Genomic DNA, 14,662 nt, shown 5'->3' on the forward strand with positions numbered 1-14,662 from the left:
CTGTCTTGAGGATAATAGTGCCTACCTCTTTGGCTGCTGAAGGAATTCAATGAGATGATAAATGTAAGATAATTTTAGCAGTTTCAGGCATTTACTAATCACTAGGAAAGGCAAGCCACTAACACTATAAGATCTAATCATAATTTTTTTCCCCCTTTAAAAATTATTCTTAAAACTAACGATATTCTCTTGAGATTCGTTGGAAAACTGATTTTAAAACTTTCTTTAAAAGGGGAAAAGTGCCTCAGGAAAGCTCCGGGGGTAGTGTTCCATGCTCTCAAGTCTAATTCATCTTTAAGTTGTTTTATATATTGGGGCTCCAAACAAGATTTGATCTGAAAAAACGGATTCTACTGCTCTTATAATGAATTTAAAAACTAAACAAACAGAAAATATTTTACATGACATATTTTTAGGCTAACAACATAGGGGAAAAAAAGTGATTCAAAGAACCATATACAATTGGGCAATGATTAAGTTTTAAGTAAACAAGTGTTATCATTCCCCTTTTTCTTTAACAATCTTGACTGGAGCATTTTGGACAATGGAGTTTAAAATCAAAACTGCTTAATTTCTAAACCATGAAACAATACAAACTTTATTATATATATTTCAAGTGATAACTACTTCATGAAAACAGTAAGAATGATGTAACATTTAAAAGTTTTATATTATGTAAAAAAAACACAAAATAAAATTTTTGAGGTGAGAGAGAAGGTTGGTGCTTTTTAAAAATATTTTTTAAAAACAGAAAGGATAAAATTCTTTCTCGTCTATTGAATAAAAATGGCAAACAAATAGCAAGACTTACCAATATTGGGATGATAATATTATCTATAAATATTTTATGACTTACATGGGCTAAAAAATTAAGAAATGAAACCTCTGCGTCATTCTCAGAATTCCAGAAATTTTTCTTAAGAGCAATAAATCAATAATTTTAATCATTAAGCAGTCTAAAAATAGTATAAAATAAAATAAAGCGTACCTGATGTCCAGCCTTTACTTGCTTCAAAACACATTCATAGCATACCTCATCCATGTTATTCAATTGTTGCACCTTCAAGTTTTTAAAACATGAAAAATATCAGATGAAGCAATTATAAACTTTCTAACTACAAAAAAACCTGCCAATTACAATGCATCTGTACTTTGACTAGCTAGAATGCAGAAGCAAATGCAATATAAACATCTAACATATAACGCAATAGGAAACAAACACAATGCAATTAAAAATACAAACACAATGCGATTAAAAATACAAATACACCTTCCCCCTTGTTTTGTGCACCTGAAACTAATAAAAAAAATTTTTTTAAAAAATACAAATACATCATACAATACTTTCAGAGCACTAACTTTCTAAGAGTGTCGAGTTTTTCAAAGAAAACAATTTTAAGGATAATGTACTAGTTATACATATTTTGGAATAATTTAAAATTCTTTTCTCTGCTTTCCTCAGAGAAGTCCATTCTTTCAGCTGTTTTTCTTCTATTTCATTCTACAAGCTATAGAGCTTTTCTGTGTAATTCTCAAAATCACCGAAACACTACCCATAGAATGTCATGGCATATAAAGCTGAAATCTAAGGAAACATACTGTTTCTGTGATGTATATATAGAAGGGTAGATATTCTTCTACAGAACATATTTTAGATTAATTAGAAGTTTAATATCAAACTTAAAATAAGACCGGGTCTTATATAATGTATAATGTAATATAAATTTTTGCTCCAAAAGACGCATTAGAGCTGATTGTCCGACTAGGTCTTATTTTTGGGGAAACACGGTGGTACCTGGTAATACTATTAAGGAACTAGATAGACAAACTAAATGCATTACAAAGAATTTCAGAAATACCACTTACATATATATAACTAATATAGTAATTACAAAACATTATAAGTAGGGCATCTCCCTTTATAGTTGCTATCATGAATTTATTTTTCAATTGCATATAAGGTATTATTCATTTTTGATAAATAATACATCAAAATATGTATTACAGGTTTAATGAGAGCCTTTTATTATTTCACACTGGCCTTCAATCATACCAAAATAACTTTTAAAAATACATATTCTTATATATAACTTGCATTCCTAGCTGAGAATACAAAACATACATTGATGAGAACAATGCAAACTATAAGGAGGAATTATTCTACTACATATAGTTGAGAACCGCTTGATTTTGTCTAGAATGTTATATTTGTAATACTATAGAAATGGTCTTTTGAAGTCTCTAATTCCCAATAAGTATTAAAAAATACATTAACAGAGATACTTTTAGAAAAAAATGAATAATTATTAAAATGAAATTTACCTTGTTTGCACTTTTAACTCCCAGAAATGTCTGTCCAAGAGGAACTGGTCGAAAACGGCCATCAAAGTAGAAAAGGCCAACGCGGGGATTGACGTGTAAAAATGTAGCAACATCAAGGTAGTTGGGTAAGGTTGCAGAAAGTCCAAGAATCCTTATCATACTCTGTGTGGATTCAACCTGCATGGGTTATTTTAATTAATGTTTGAGGTAGACTCAATACCCTGGGTTTTTACTAAGTTTAAAATAAGTTTTAGTAAAAGTAAAGTATGAAACATTCACAATAAAACAAGATCCCTGAAGAAACACTGAATAACAACACATAGTCTAAAAGAGATAATATGAAACAAAACTGGCCTAAATCTAGCATCTGGGACGATACAAAATAATTAAAAGTATAATTTTAGCAGATTTCCTGAACTGGGAAATCCTATTAATTAAATAGTTTCTTTTTTTGTTGTTGTAAAAATGTAACAAGGTAATTAAGTACATGGGTTAGGTTTTAGTGTAAGTTCTACCATATAATTCCAGGTATTAAAAATATATGCTGTTTATTCTTTAGTTCAATTATTTTAAACACAAAGATTTAAAATAAGATGGATGCTTGTAGTGTTTTACAAAATCTAAATTTAAAATGATAAAATTGCATGACAAATATTTGAAACTATATATATATGTATATATATTCAATGAAAAATTATTTTCAGGAAACTAAAAGTTTTTTTAAATTCTCGAGGAATCACTTATAAAATTAGTATTTTCCTTCCCTTACTATAGATTGCTTACATTTTACTATGAATTTGCTTTCACTAAAGAAATCCTAAGGATATCAGCAAAAACTCAAATCCCAAAAAACCAAGAAAATTTAAATAGAGGGAAAAGATGACTACATCCATTATTTATGAAATCTCCTTTATATGGTGTGATTAGAATCCTTTACAGTGATTCGAATGATGATTTTTAATTAAGCAATAGTTCTAAGTGGTGATTTGAAAGGAAATAAAAGTGATTTTTGGTTTTAAAATCATTTACAACACAAATGTTATTGAATATATTTTTAAGTTCTTTTGAAATACACAGTACCCTATAAACACCAGAGATATTTTTCTGCTAAAAATCTATTTTACAACTGTATTATTAAATCTTAGGATATAATCCTATTATTCTCACTATAGATAAGCCTTATGAAAAATACATTGTTTTAAATAAGGATAATTTGGAACTTTACTTTCTAAGCCAAATCACGAAGCTCTGTACACTGTAAGTATTCATGTAAAACTTATCAATTGTTGAAAACTATAAAAATTAGTATTTTACCGCTTTTCCTTTATAATTACCCCCAAAACTAGGCAGTAAATGTTTATGATGTTTTCCCTCACATGAAATCTAAGTTTTGATAGTCACCCTACTCACTGAAAGTAGTTAAGACAACCACTAATATTAGTTGAATGTTGTTAAATATAACAGATTTGACCTTTCTTACATTTTTCTCTTTTTCAACTTTCCCTCAATCATGCCAAGATGTGAATTAGATCCAGTGTTGTGAATTTAATCCATAATACCATGAGGCAACTCAGAACCTGAACAGAATCCACACTGCATTAGAGGAGCTCCCTATGGTGCTTCTGTTAGATGCCAATGTTGAAGTGCGGTGTAAAACACTGCCATCTACTGGGACAATCTGGTAATTCCAAGGAAGAAATAAAAACAAGAACTTGGCTATTTAATAAAAATAGTTAAGAGCATTGTGCTAGTACGTTGGAAATATGAGAAGAATCACACAGACCTTTTGTTCAAAGAGATTAAAATCTAGTGAGGAATACAGATGAAGGTAGAATTAATTATAGCAAATTGTGAAATTATAAACAAGACTGATAAGTGCTAAAAATGTGCAAAGAAAGGGAGTACAGAGGGAACACAGAAAAGGTGTAATTCATTCTGAGTGGTGAACTAGGAAACACTTCACAAGAGAAATGATATTTGGCAGATTCAAAAGAATAGTAGGTTTTCAACAGATGGATGCGTAGAGTGATAAGATATATATAATTTTGCATTTATAACCCTTAATCTTATAGCCAAAAATATACTCTAATTTAAGACTACTTTCATCTCTGATAGAGGGTCAGTGGTATTGGAAAGGTAGTAGAAAAGGAATAAATAGTTTTGTGTGGCTGGAACCTATGGCAGCCAAACAATATGTAGAAGTTAAAATTAGATAGATCGGGGCTTCAATAGTCTTTAATGTCCAGCTAATAAATTTGAAAATTTTTCTTAAGATAACAAACAGCAAGTCATGAAAAACTTATGAGCATAGTAGCGATAAACTATACAATAGGATTTTGATTATGTTATGGAGATGCCAATGTGTGGAATATATACCTATATTACACATAATATATATTTTATGTCATATTAATACGTATATTTATATAATTATATCATGTATAATAAACACATCTATAATATGTTTCATATATTTTGTTTATATATTTAACTTTATATAGGTCATATTTATAAATTACATATACAAAATTATAACATTATACATTTACAAATAATTTACAAAATATTTATAAATTTACAATGATCACTTCAAAGTATATGTGATAAATAATGTATGTGTTTCTGTGTACATACATATAGAAAGTATTAGCAGCCAGCCTGCAATCTATTTTCTCCCTTAACTGGGAATGTTCAAAAAAGAAAGATATCCTGGTCAACCTTCCGTGTAAACATGATAATGACAGACTTCCTGGTAAATTTACTAATGATATTTATTTGACCTCTAATGTTCGATTGTTGTAGGAAAGTCCTTATCTTTGTAATGCTTTTAGCTGATGTAGGTAGCCTCTCTAGGAGGCTCAATCTAAATAAACCTGCAATGTATGGATTCATGTGGCATGGCTCCCTGAAAAACACTACTAAGTTATATAAGTACAGGGTACAAGATCAAACATTTCATGATCAAAATAGCTCTCTTTTGTTTAAATGATGCCCTGCATACTTCCTTTGAGACCTCATATGTAAAATACGGGCAGATCTATTGCAGCTAGAAAGTTTCTCTTTATGTGTGTCTTACAAATACATATATCCTTGAAATTATTCTTAAATTGGATATTAGCTAAAATCTGAGTGTTCTGAGTCTAACTTTGAATTAATCTTTTGTGTTATATGTATGTGTGTCTATGTGCATGTATATACACATATTTTAATTTATGTAGTAAAAAGTTAACATGTCCCAAATCCTCTAATTCCAACCCCACTATGAAACTACTTTTACAGCTTGCTGCATATCCTCTCATGTACGAGCAAATGCACCCAACTCTAACCCCAGCCTAAAATTTAAATGTGAGCAAAACTTGGTTAACTATATCCACAGCACCTAGAACTGTGTGGCTGGCATATAGTAGGTGTCCAATAAATATTCACTGAATGAATGAGAAAATAAATATATTGCACATTTTTGGTTTGAGAACTATCTTTTGGATTTGGTAACTGGCAATCCTGGTAAAACTTATTTTATTACCTATGTTGGAGCAATAAACAGAAATGCAATGTTTTGAACGCTAAAAAGGAAACAGTGAATATGGATTATTTCCAGAAGCTAGGTGATAAAAAGTGCTTTATTAAGTTAGGTGATAAAAAGGGCTTTATTAAGCAGAAGTTATTGAAGAGAGACAGGTTTGAGGGAGGTGTTTTAGTAAAGATGAGAGGGACTTCATAATTCTTTTAAGCTGAAGAATCAGTGCCCACTGAGAAGAAGTTACTGACACAGGAGGGGAAAAAAACAAAACAGCGTAACTAACTGGAGTGAAAGGATTGAATGGGATCTAAGGCAAGGGAGAAGGGACCGGACCTCTAATTAAAGGACAAGGAATGCAATGATCAGTATAGACAGCTATGGGAAAGGATTTGAGGGTTTTTTCCAGGGTGGGAAGAAGAGAAGGGATGCAAACCAAGGGACTTCAAGCATCAAAGCCTCTATTTCTGCTCAGTAAAAAGTAATACCATATAACTATGAGGCATTAACGGGGGGGGAAGGGTAAAGAAGGTGTCTAGTGATACTTGGCAATTACCACTTTGGGGAAAAAGAAGAAAAGCTGCTTAGAAGTTACAGGGTAATCCCAACGATCCAGGTGACTTCAGAGTCTATGAATGTATGATGCCCTTGGTCCATATCACTGTATAATCTTTTATATTAGTGTTTAAGCTGTCTGGCTGTGAGCATAGACATCATTTGGTAGGCTCACGGTTGGAATTTTGCCAGGTAGTCAGGGAATAAGTTAAACTTATTAACAAAAGAAAAATTGGTCATGAAGTCTTGGCTATTTCAGAAAGAAAATAAAGCCAGGAGAATATGAATCCAAAACAATAACAGATGGGAGTCAAAGAATTAGAGTTCTTGATTAGGTTGAAAAACTCGTCTTCATCTATTTTCTATACATGTACGATTTACCAACAAACATCATTTTAATACTCATAGATATTCTATGATATTTTATCTTTTCACTTAATGGAAAGAGGGGCTGACAAAAAACAAAAAACAATCACAAGACATTGCTGAATTTACCAGTTTGGGGTGGTACTATTTATGAATAACCACTAAAGCCCAAAACTAGAGAAAACACATAAATGTCCATTTTGAAAAATAATGATTAAGATTATGGACATTAGGTGATTATAATTAATTTCATCTAGTATATCAGAAAAAAAATCATGTTAAGATTTATTTCAGGGGGAAGACGTTAGTTGCGGAGAGAAACAGATGAAACCTCTAATATTCTCCAATGGTCTACCATATTTTAATACTGCTTAGATTTAGCTTTGCAATGTAGGCTTAGAATAGAAGTTTTCCAGTATTTATTTTAGTTAATGAGACTTCAAAAAGAGTTAGAAGGAAGAAAGATAGGATACTTTAAACATGAAAATGAATAGCTGAAGGTTTCTCCATACTAAAATTATTTTTATACCCATAAAAAATACATATAAATATTTCTTTGAATACTACATATAAGTTTAAAAAGTTACTCATACCTCAAAAATAAGCTTTTAAGTAACTTCCTCTTACCTGTCGCAAAGTGCGTGCCACTATGCTTTCTAATACTGGTCCTCTATCGTCATGCAGCAAATGAACTTCGTCAAGAATAAGGAGCTTTACAATTTGGGAAAGAGCTACATCCCCAACGCTCTTTCTTGTCACTACATCCCACTTTTCGGGTGTGGTCACAAGCATCTATAAAACAAGAAAAGATAATCATTTTAAAAAGGGGAAAAAGTCACATAAGACTTTTTAAATTTCAACTGTGTTCATTCAAAAAAAAATATGATTGGCCACCTATATACAGATCAAATGAAAAGGGTTAAAACATCCCAGAATGATATCTAATTCATTGTAGACAATGGTCACTTCAAGAGGACCTTTCTCGAAGTTGTGATATTCAAGTTATTTAAAATTCAATGACGTAGTAGGTCAGTAAATTTTAGTGTGAAGTGCACAAAATACACAAGGTTTTTTAAAAAAGTGTCTTACAATGTAAAAAGCAAATGACACTGTATTTTAAACCTGCATATACTGATTAGGGCATTTATTGGAAAAGGGATGAAAAAAGTGAACAAAGCATTAAAAGGAGATTGAAAAGAAACCAAGAATCCACTCTCTGAATAGTCACCTATGTGTACATATCCAAATGTAGAGGAAACTTCACTACTGATACAGTTTTTAAAAACTGCCCTTTAATATTAACTACTACTGAAGTACTTTATACTAAAAACTAATACTTATACCACAGCACAACTGGCAGATAATAGCAACCCCAACAGTGAGTCCCTGCAGATGCAGGGCACGTGGACAGGAGGTAGGCCCAGGGTATGTATGTGAACTTCAAAGGAGGCCATTTGACATGACGCTTAATTAGATATCTATCTATTCGCTTTTTACATGTTGAATTGTGCCCTCTAAAAGCATACTGTGACAGAAAAAAGATGGCAAGTTTAATAATATCTACTACAATAACATTACATTAGGAAATAATCCCATATGTGGATAATTCAAAGATGACATTAGGTAACAAATCAAAACCAAAGCTTCTCTCTTAGCCAGATCTTATCAGATTATAGAGACTGTTGATAATCACAAGTGTGCTTTGAAGAGGTTAACACTGAGATGGGCGTCAGATTGTTCTCAAAACATGTTTGTTATGTTAGTTCACGTGTGTTTTGTATTCACCTATGGGAAAGATAATCTTTTTTTTTTAGACTGCAAATGATACATAAATTCTTAACAAATGTGCAATCTAAATTTGTCAATATAACCTTTACATTATTAGAGATATCACTGGTATCATTTTGAATTGAACTACATTAACCACAAAATTTAGTAGTTGTACTTCAACGCATTAATTGGCAAACTGTAACAAAATAGATTAAGGAATTCATATATTAGGTATGAAATACTACAAATCCAAAGCTACTTAGTTAATTTGCTAAAGCTAAATGGCAATGTTGAGGTCACATCAAATTTTATGGGGAAAAAAATGCTATTGGAATTAAGTGTAAATGAATTTTGAGATGTAAAATGGGCTGAAACATTCACTATGCATTAACATCTCTTTTACGTTATAATAAATTTAAAGAAAACTTCTACTTTGAAAAATGACAAACTTAAAATAACCCAATATATTACTATAAAAACACCCATGGATCACTTACTAACAACCCTTTTCATTACAAGTCCTGAAAAATATTCCTATCTGTTTTCAAAAACAGTTAATTCTCCAAACTATAAATTCACTTTATATAAAATTATAAAATAAGCAAGCTTATTAGTAGTAGTAAATATTAAAGCTACAAAGTACACCATTAAATTATAATAATAAATACAAAGCTTAGCTACCTACCTCTCCACAAATGTAGAAGGCTGTGCCAACTCTTTCTTATAAGTAACTTTCAGATATAATAATGTGGTGACAATTAAATTGTAAAATCGTATTATTCAGATATCAGAAAACTATACCACCAAATCTTAAAAATACATTCTAGAATTTTGTTTTCTATACTTTACTTTCAGCATAGTGAGAAGTGGCTTCATTTATATTACTATTTCATCACTTCAATTCTCTAAACTAAAATGGCTAGAAAATAAAGCGTCACATTTGCCTAATGAATTTCTCATGTTATTTCCATTTGTTCTTATATTATGGCATGGGTTAACTGTCAATATTTTTACTGTCAACTTAAATTCCTCTCAATACATGTACTTATTCCATAAGGAGTATAAAAATCATTATTCCAAACTGTTCCAATTTCAGCCTGTCCACTGGAAAAATGACATAGTTGAGATGCTATATACCACCACTGTGCAAAAATTTGGTGTATTCAACTTTAAAATGCTCATCCATTTGACAGCAAAACCAAAGGACTTGACAGAACCTAAGACTTGCAAGAACCAATTCATCTGGTAATTCAATTAAATGTTAATATAATAATATTATTATCTTTTGCCTTTTAAAACATTGTGACCTAGGGAAAGTAATTTTATCTCCTTTTTTTTTCTGGCTTTGTTGAGATTATTAATAACATGTAACTTGTAAATTTAAGGTGTACAATGTGATAATTTTATACATACATGTATCAAATATATATATATATACATATATATATATATATATCAAAATGAGCATAATAAGGTTAGTTAATGCCTCCATCCTCTCACATAATTACTGTGCGTGTGTGTGTGTCTGTGTGTGTGTGTGTGCACGCTGATAACATTTAAGGTATATTCTCTTAACAACTTACAAATATATAATACAGTATTATTAACCATAGTCACCATGTTGTACATTAGATCACTAGAACACGTTCATCCTATAGCTGGGAGTTTGTACACTTTGACCTACATCTCCCCATTTCTCCAACCCCTGAGCCCTTGGCAACGACCATTCCACTCCATTTCTTTCAGTTTGGCTTTTTTATATTCCACATATGCGAACATATAGTGCTTGTCTTTTTCTGTCTTATTTTACATTTAGCATAATTTCCCCAATGTCCATCATGTGTGGAAAAAGGCTGGATTTCCTTCTCTTTGTTGATGAATAATAATCCACTGTACATATCCACCACATTTTCTTTATCCATTTATCCACTGATAAACAGCTTCTAATTATAGGCCAATTTCCAGCCCACTTATCAATCTTCTCCTCAACCACAGACATCAATAACCACCAAAAGCAAAAAGATAAGGAAGTTCAATACACTCATAGGAAAGTTTTGAACCAAGAAGAGAAATCAGACACATAATTTAGACTACATGATCCCTATAATTCTTTAATGTTATCCTTGTTGCTCCCTACTTAAAAACAAAATATATCCTTGTCTGTTCATATTTTTCATATCTAGCCCAGTCCATATTCTAATTCCAATAAATTATCTCATTATATAGAAAAACATGGTCCTGAAATTATATTACTATCAGCAATACATATCTAGCCTAAGACACAGGGAAATGTTTGTGATCCTGAAAAGTCGTCTGTTTTATGTTTAACAAATCCTGTTACATCTATTATAACTTTATGCAAGTCATATTGATATCATACTGAAGTCTAAATATTTCTTTATATACGTTTTACTGTTGGAGAGGTATTTTTCCTTGAGGCAGATGGCTATAGGTTAAAAGTAGATTTAGAATGTTAAATCAAAAGAACACAAAAAATTTAAAAGTAAAAGTATACTTTCTTGCCTTTATAATATTTAAAATTGATTTTGAAAGTTTTGGTACTTAGACTGGAGAAAATTATAAAAAAATGTTTAAACTAATTACATAAATGATTTTTTATAAATCAGAATGACAAAATATGAAAATATAGTTATTAAAATCCAAGAGTATATTACTCAATTTCATCAAATCTCAGGAGCCATTATTAGCTACCTCATTATTTTCTGTCACTAAGAAGTTAAAAGAAAAGCACTATCAAATAAATTTTTAAAATGTGTCTTATAATTGATGAAATATGGTATACTTAGTTGAAAATGTTAGGATCTATTAAGTTAAAGAGCAATATTCATCAGTGCTTGCTCAATACATCTTCTGTAGTGAAAACACTGCCTGGAGTTGTTACAAATCACATTCTAATGCTGTAGACATAGGTCAGGCAAATTGCAGGATTTAGGAAGTCTATCTTCCTTTTAAAAATATATAATCACATACTACTCAACAACAAGCTTATAAATTATATGAATGCTTTAATTTATAAAGATTAAATCTAAAATGTCACTTGGTTTAGATTCCATAAACATACATATAATTATAGTTATACTAACCTCTGCTATACACATGTCAGCTCTGATGGATGGCATCACCCCTGTAATGGAATCTGACAGCCTGCAGATTATACCTGCCCCTTGGGACACTACACCAAATCAGTTCCATCTACTTCCTTTTCTACATTTTTTATGTTCCCTCTTCTCCCATCAGTTCACATGCATGAGTGCACACTTACACACATAAAGCACAAAGTCCTCTGACGTATCTAATTATACTATGTCAAAGACCATAGCTTTCACTTATACAATGAAAATATACAATTTAATTGGAAAATCTTCGAATACTAAAGGATTCTCACTGCATATTCTTTGTTGAAAAGATATGAAATGGTCAAGCCAAAGCATAAAGAATATAATCTGAAATGTACCTTGGTATTTTCATGTTAAAAATGCTATGATAATATTTTAGTTGAAAATTTCATAAGTAACATTTATTAAAGAAATAAGGCATAAAATCAATAAAAAAATTCCAAAATTTTTGCAGGAAGAGAGCATGAAGTGCTGGGAGTAGGGGAGTAAAAGTTATAACATGTTATTCAAAAATTAAACATTTAATAAAATACTTTCTAGACCACATGTGCTTACAGCTAGACTAGAATTCTCTTTAGTTTTTTCTGTTGATTTAAAACATTTTTCATCAATCCTAGAACATACATACTAAAGTCTAATCTCATCATATATGCTTGTAAAGGATAGAATCCTTTAGGTTTACTCTAAAACTTAACTAATTACACATAATAGAGAAAAATACAAAAATTGTTTATACTGCCACGTGTACAGCCACAGAGACCTTCTGCTCATCATTCTAACTGCTTGTCCATAATACCCCAGGATTTCGTTCCATTACAGACTGGTAGAACAAGGGTCTAATTCCACTTAACAGTGATTCCTTTTCTGCTCACTCACAAAGACAAGTTCTTGACACGTACATGATTTGTGGTAAAAATTTGTCCTGTGATAAGTCCTATTCTGTATAATTGGGCTATGGCTCATAGAGAACAGGTTTCCTTGGTTTTGTAGTTTGTTTGTTTGTTTTTTCTCCTCAAGTTGGATTGGTATATGTGTCCTGTGAGAGTGGAGAAAAAATCCTCTCCTATGACTGAACATTTCACAGTCACCACTTCTTTACTGCCATATGTGCAGATCTCAGTTTGAGGATCAATTTCTTACTAAAATAAAACACTTTAAAATGTCATACTGTAATATCAAACTACTAAAACCTCAATGTGATGAGCCAAAAAAAAAAAGTATTCTGCAGTTCTTCACAAAAAATGATTCAAAATAATACCATTTTTTAAATCTCTTTAACTAATTCCAGATAGTCAATGCTAAGAGATTTTACTAATTGAAGAACTATTAATCAAAGGTTTGTTGGGGGGAAAAGAACAGCATGTGGGGGGTTTACTATCGGGAAGAAGATGAAGGGAGGTTTCTCAAATCTTATCAACCAATTACGGCAGGATATAAACTGATGAGAATGAGTGCAAAAAAGGAAACCAGTTGTCCTTATTGTTTACCTGCTTCTAGTAGTTGAATCATTTCTACTTTATTTAGAAAAAGAACAAAGGCAGGACGTGTGTACTATTTAATCACAATTTACGGTTATCCAAAGAAGTTCTCCATAGAAGTTTATGACTAACTCAGTTACTCAATGTCTATAGTTAGGAATACAAAGATAAAGCCAAGAAATTTAGATGCTTATACTTTAAGATAAAAACAAAGCAAAGAAGTGGAATTGTAGCCCAAACTCTCTCTTACACAATGTTATGAAATGTAATGGTCACCAATGAGGGGACAGCTGACCCTGTACAAGCAACTGCCACTGATTCTCTTCACAAGTCTGGATATAAACCACACAGACAGCATCAATATGTTTACAGCACAGAGACAAGTCAAATTATACATTTTTCTGCACTTTTTTATCCTTTCCCTTCCATTTTGTACAATCTCACAAGCTTATAGCACTGAAAAAGAGATCAAACACAATTACTCGTTACTGGCTTTGAAGTGGCTTAACAGAAACTCACATACACTTAAAAATGAGGCCTAGAAAGTTGATAAAGAAGGAGAAAAGGATTAGCCAATATAGTATCGGTGATTAAGTATAAAAACTGGCTCTAAGCTTTCTTGACATTCAATTGAAAAACTGGGAGTGATCCCAGCAAAACGGCAGCGTAGGAATTTCTAGTACTTAGTCATACCCCCTCAGAAACATCAATTTGAACAACTATTCGTGCATTAAAATAACTTAAGAGTTTAGGATTCCAGGTGATGGCCTAAAATATGTGGGTGAAGCACAGAAATAATAGAAGATGCATTGAGGAGGGTAGGAAAGATCAATTCACATTATCCCCATCGCCTCTCTAAGCCCAGGCAGCCCAGTGCAGAGAGATACCGTCCCCATTGGACCAGAAAAGTAAAGTGAGTGCCCAACTTCACCGTGGACAGCCCAACCCAGTACAAGGCCAACTTCCAAGGCCCGAGGTGCCTCCCTGAGAGGCTCCTGCAAACTCAGGCCCCTAGTTCACCCCAGCATTTACCTACTGGCTCGAGCAGCTCAAGCAAGGTGGCTCCCGTGGCCCCAGGCAGCATCCAGGGCACCAGGCTACCAGCAAGCTCCAGTGAACCCCAGCTTGTTACATGTAAAGGTGCTCAACATCACTGATCATCAGGGAAATGCAAATCAAAACCGCAATGAGCTATCATTGACACATGTTATGATATCTATTATCAAAAAGAATACCAATGTGTGTAGTAGGAAAATGTTCCCCAAGTGATTCTGATATTGCAACCTGAGTTAAGAAGAAATGGATAAAATATGTCAAATTTCCAAGACCCCAGGATTCCAATATCCATTCTCTACTCAGTTAAATAAATGGTTTTTCGCCACACTATCTAGATTTCTTTTAAGCAAATCACTCTCCAAAATGATTTAACCACACTATTTGCAAAGGTTGAGAGCTGAAGTTACACTGTAGTTTTGCCCGTATGGGGTATTTTCATTATCTTTACTAATTTATCATGG

General features: G+C 31.9%; 1 protein-coding gene across 3 annotated transcripts in view; it reads right to left on the reverse strand.

Annotated features, from left to right (window-relative positions):
* Nucleotides 1-14,662, reverse strand: part of ASCC3 (activating signal cointegrator 1 complex subunit 3) — a 288,105-nt gene that overhangs the window by 176,210 nt on the left and 97,233 nt on the right. For all 3 annotated transcript variants that reach the window (XM_033099400.1, XM_033099394.1, XM_033099410.1), the window contains exons 11-13: nucleotides 7,388-7,552; nucleotides 2,323-2,499; nucleotides 989-1,060 (exon numbers count right to left, since the gene is read on the reverse strand). In XM_033099400.1, the coding sequence (XP_032955291.1) occupies nucleotides 989-1,060; nucleotides 2,323-2,499; nucleotides 7,388-7,552 (414 nt within the window). The remainder of the gene's footprint in view (nucleotides 1-988; nucleotides 1,061-2,322; nucleotides 2,500-7,387; nucleotides 7,553-14,662) is intronic.

Source organism: Rhinolophus ferrumequinum, chromosome 3 (assembly GCF_004115265.2).
Source record: "Rhinolophus ferrumequinum isolate MPI-CBG mRhiFer1 chromosome 3, mRhiFer1_v1.p, whole genome shotgun sequence".
In the NCBI taxonomy this organism is placed as follows: Eukaryota; Metazoa; Chordata; class Mammalia; order Chiroptera; family Rhinolophidae; genus Rhinolophus; species Rhinolophus ferrumequinum.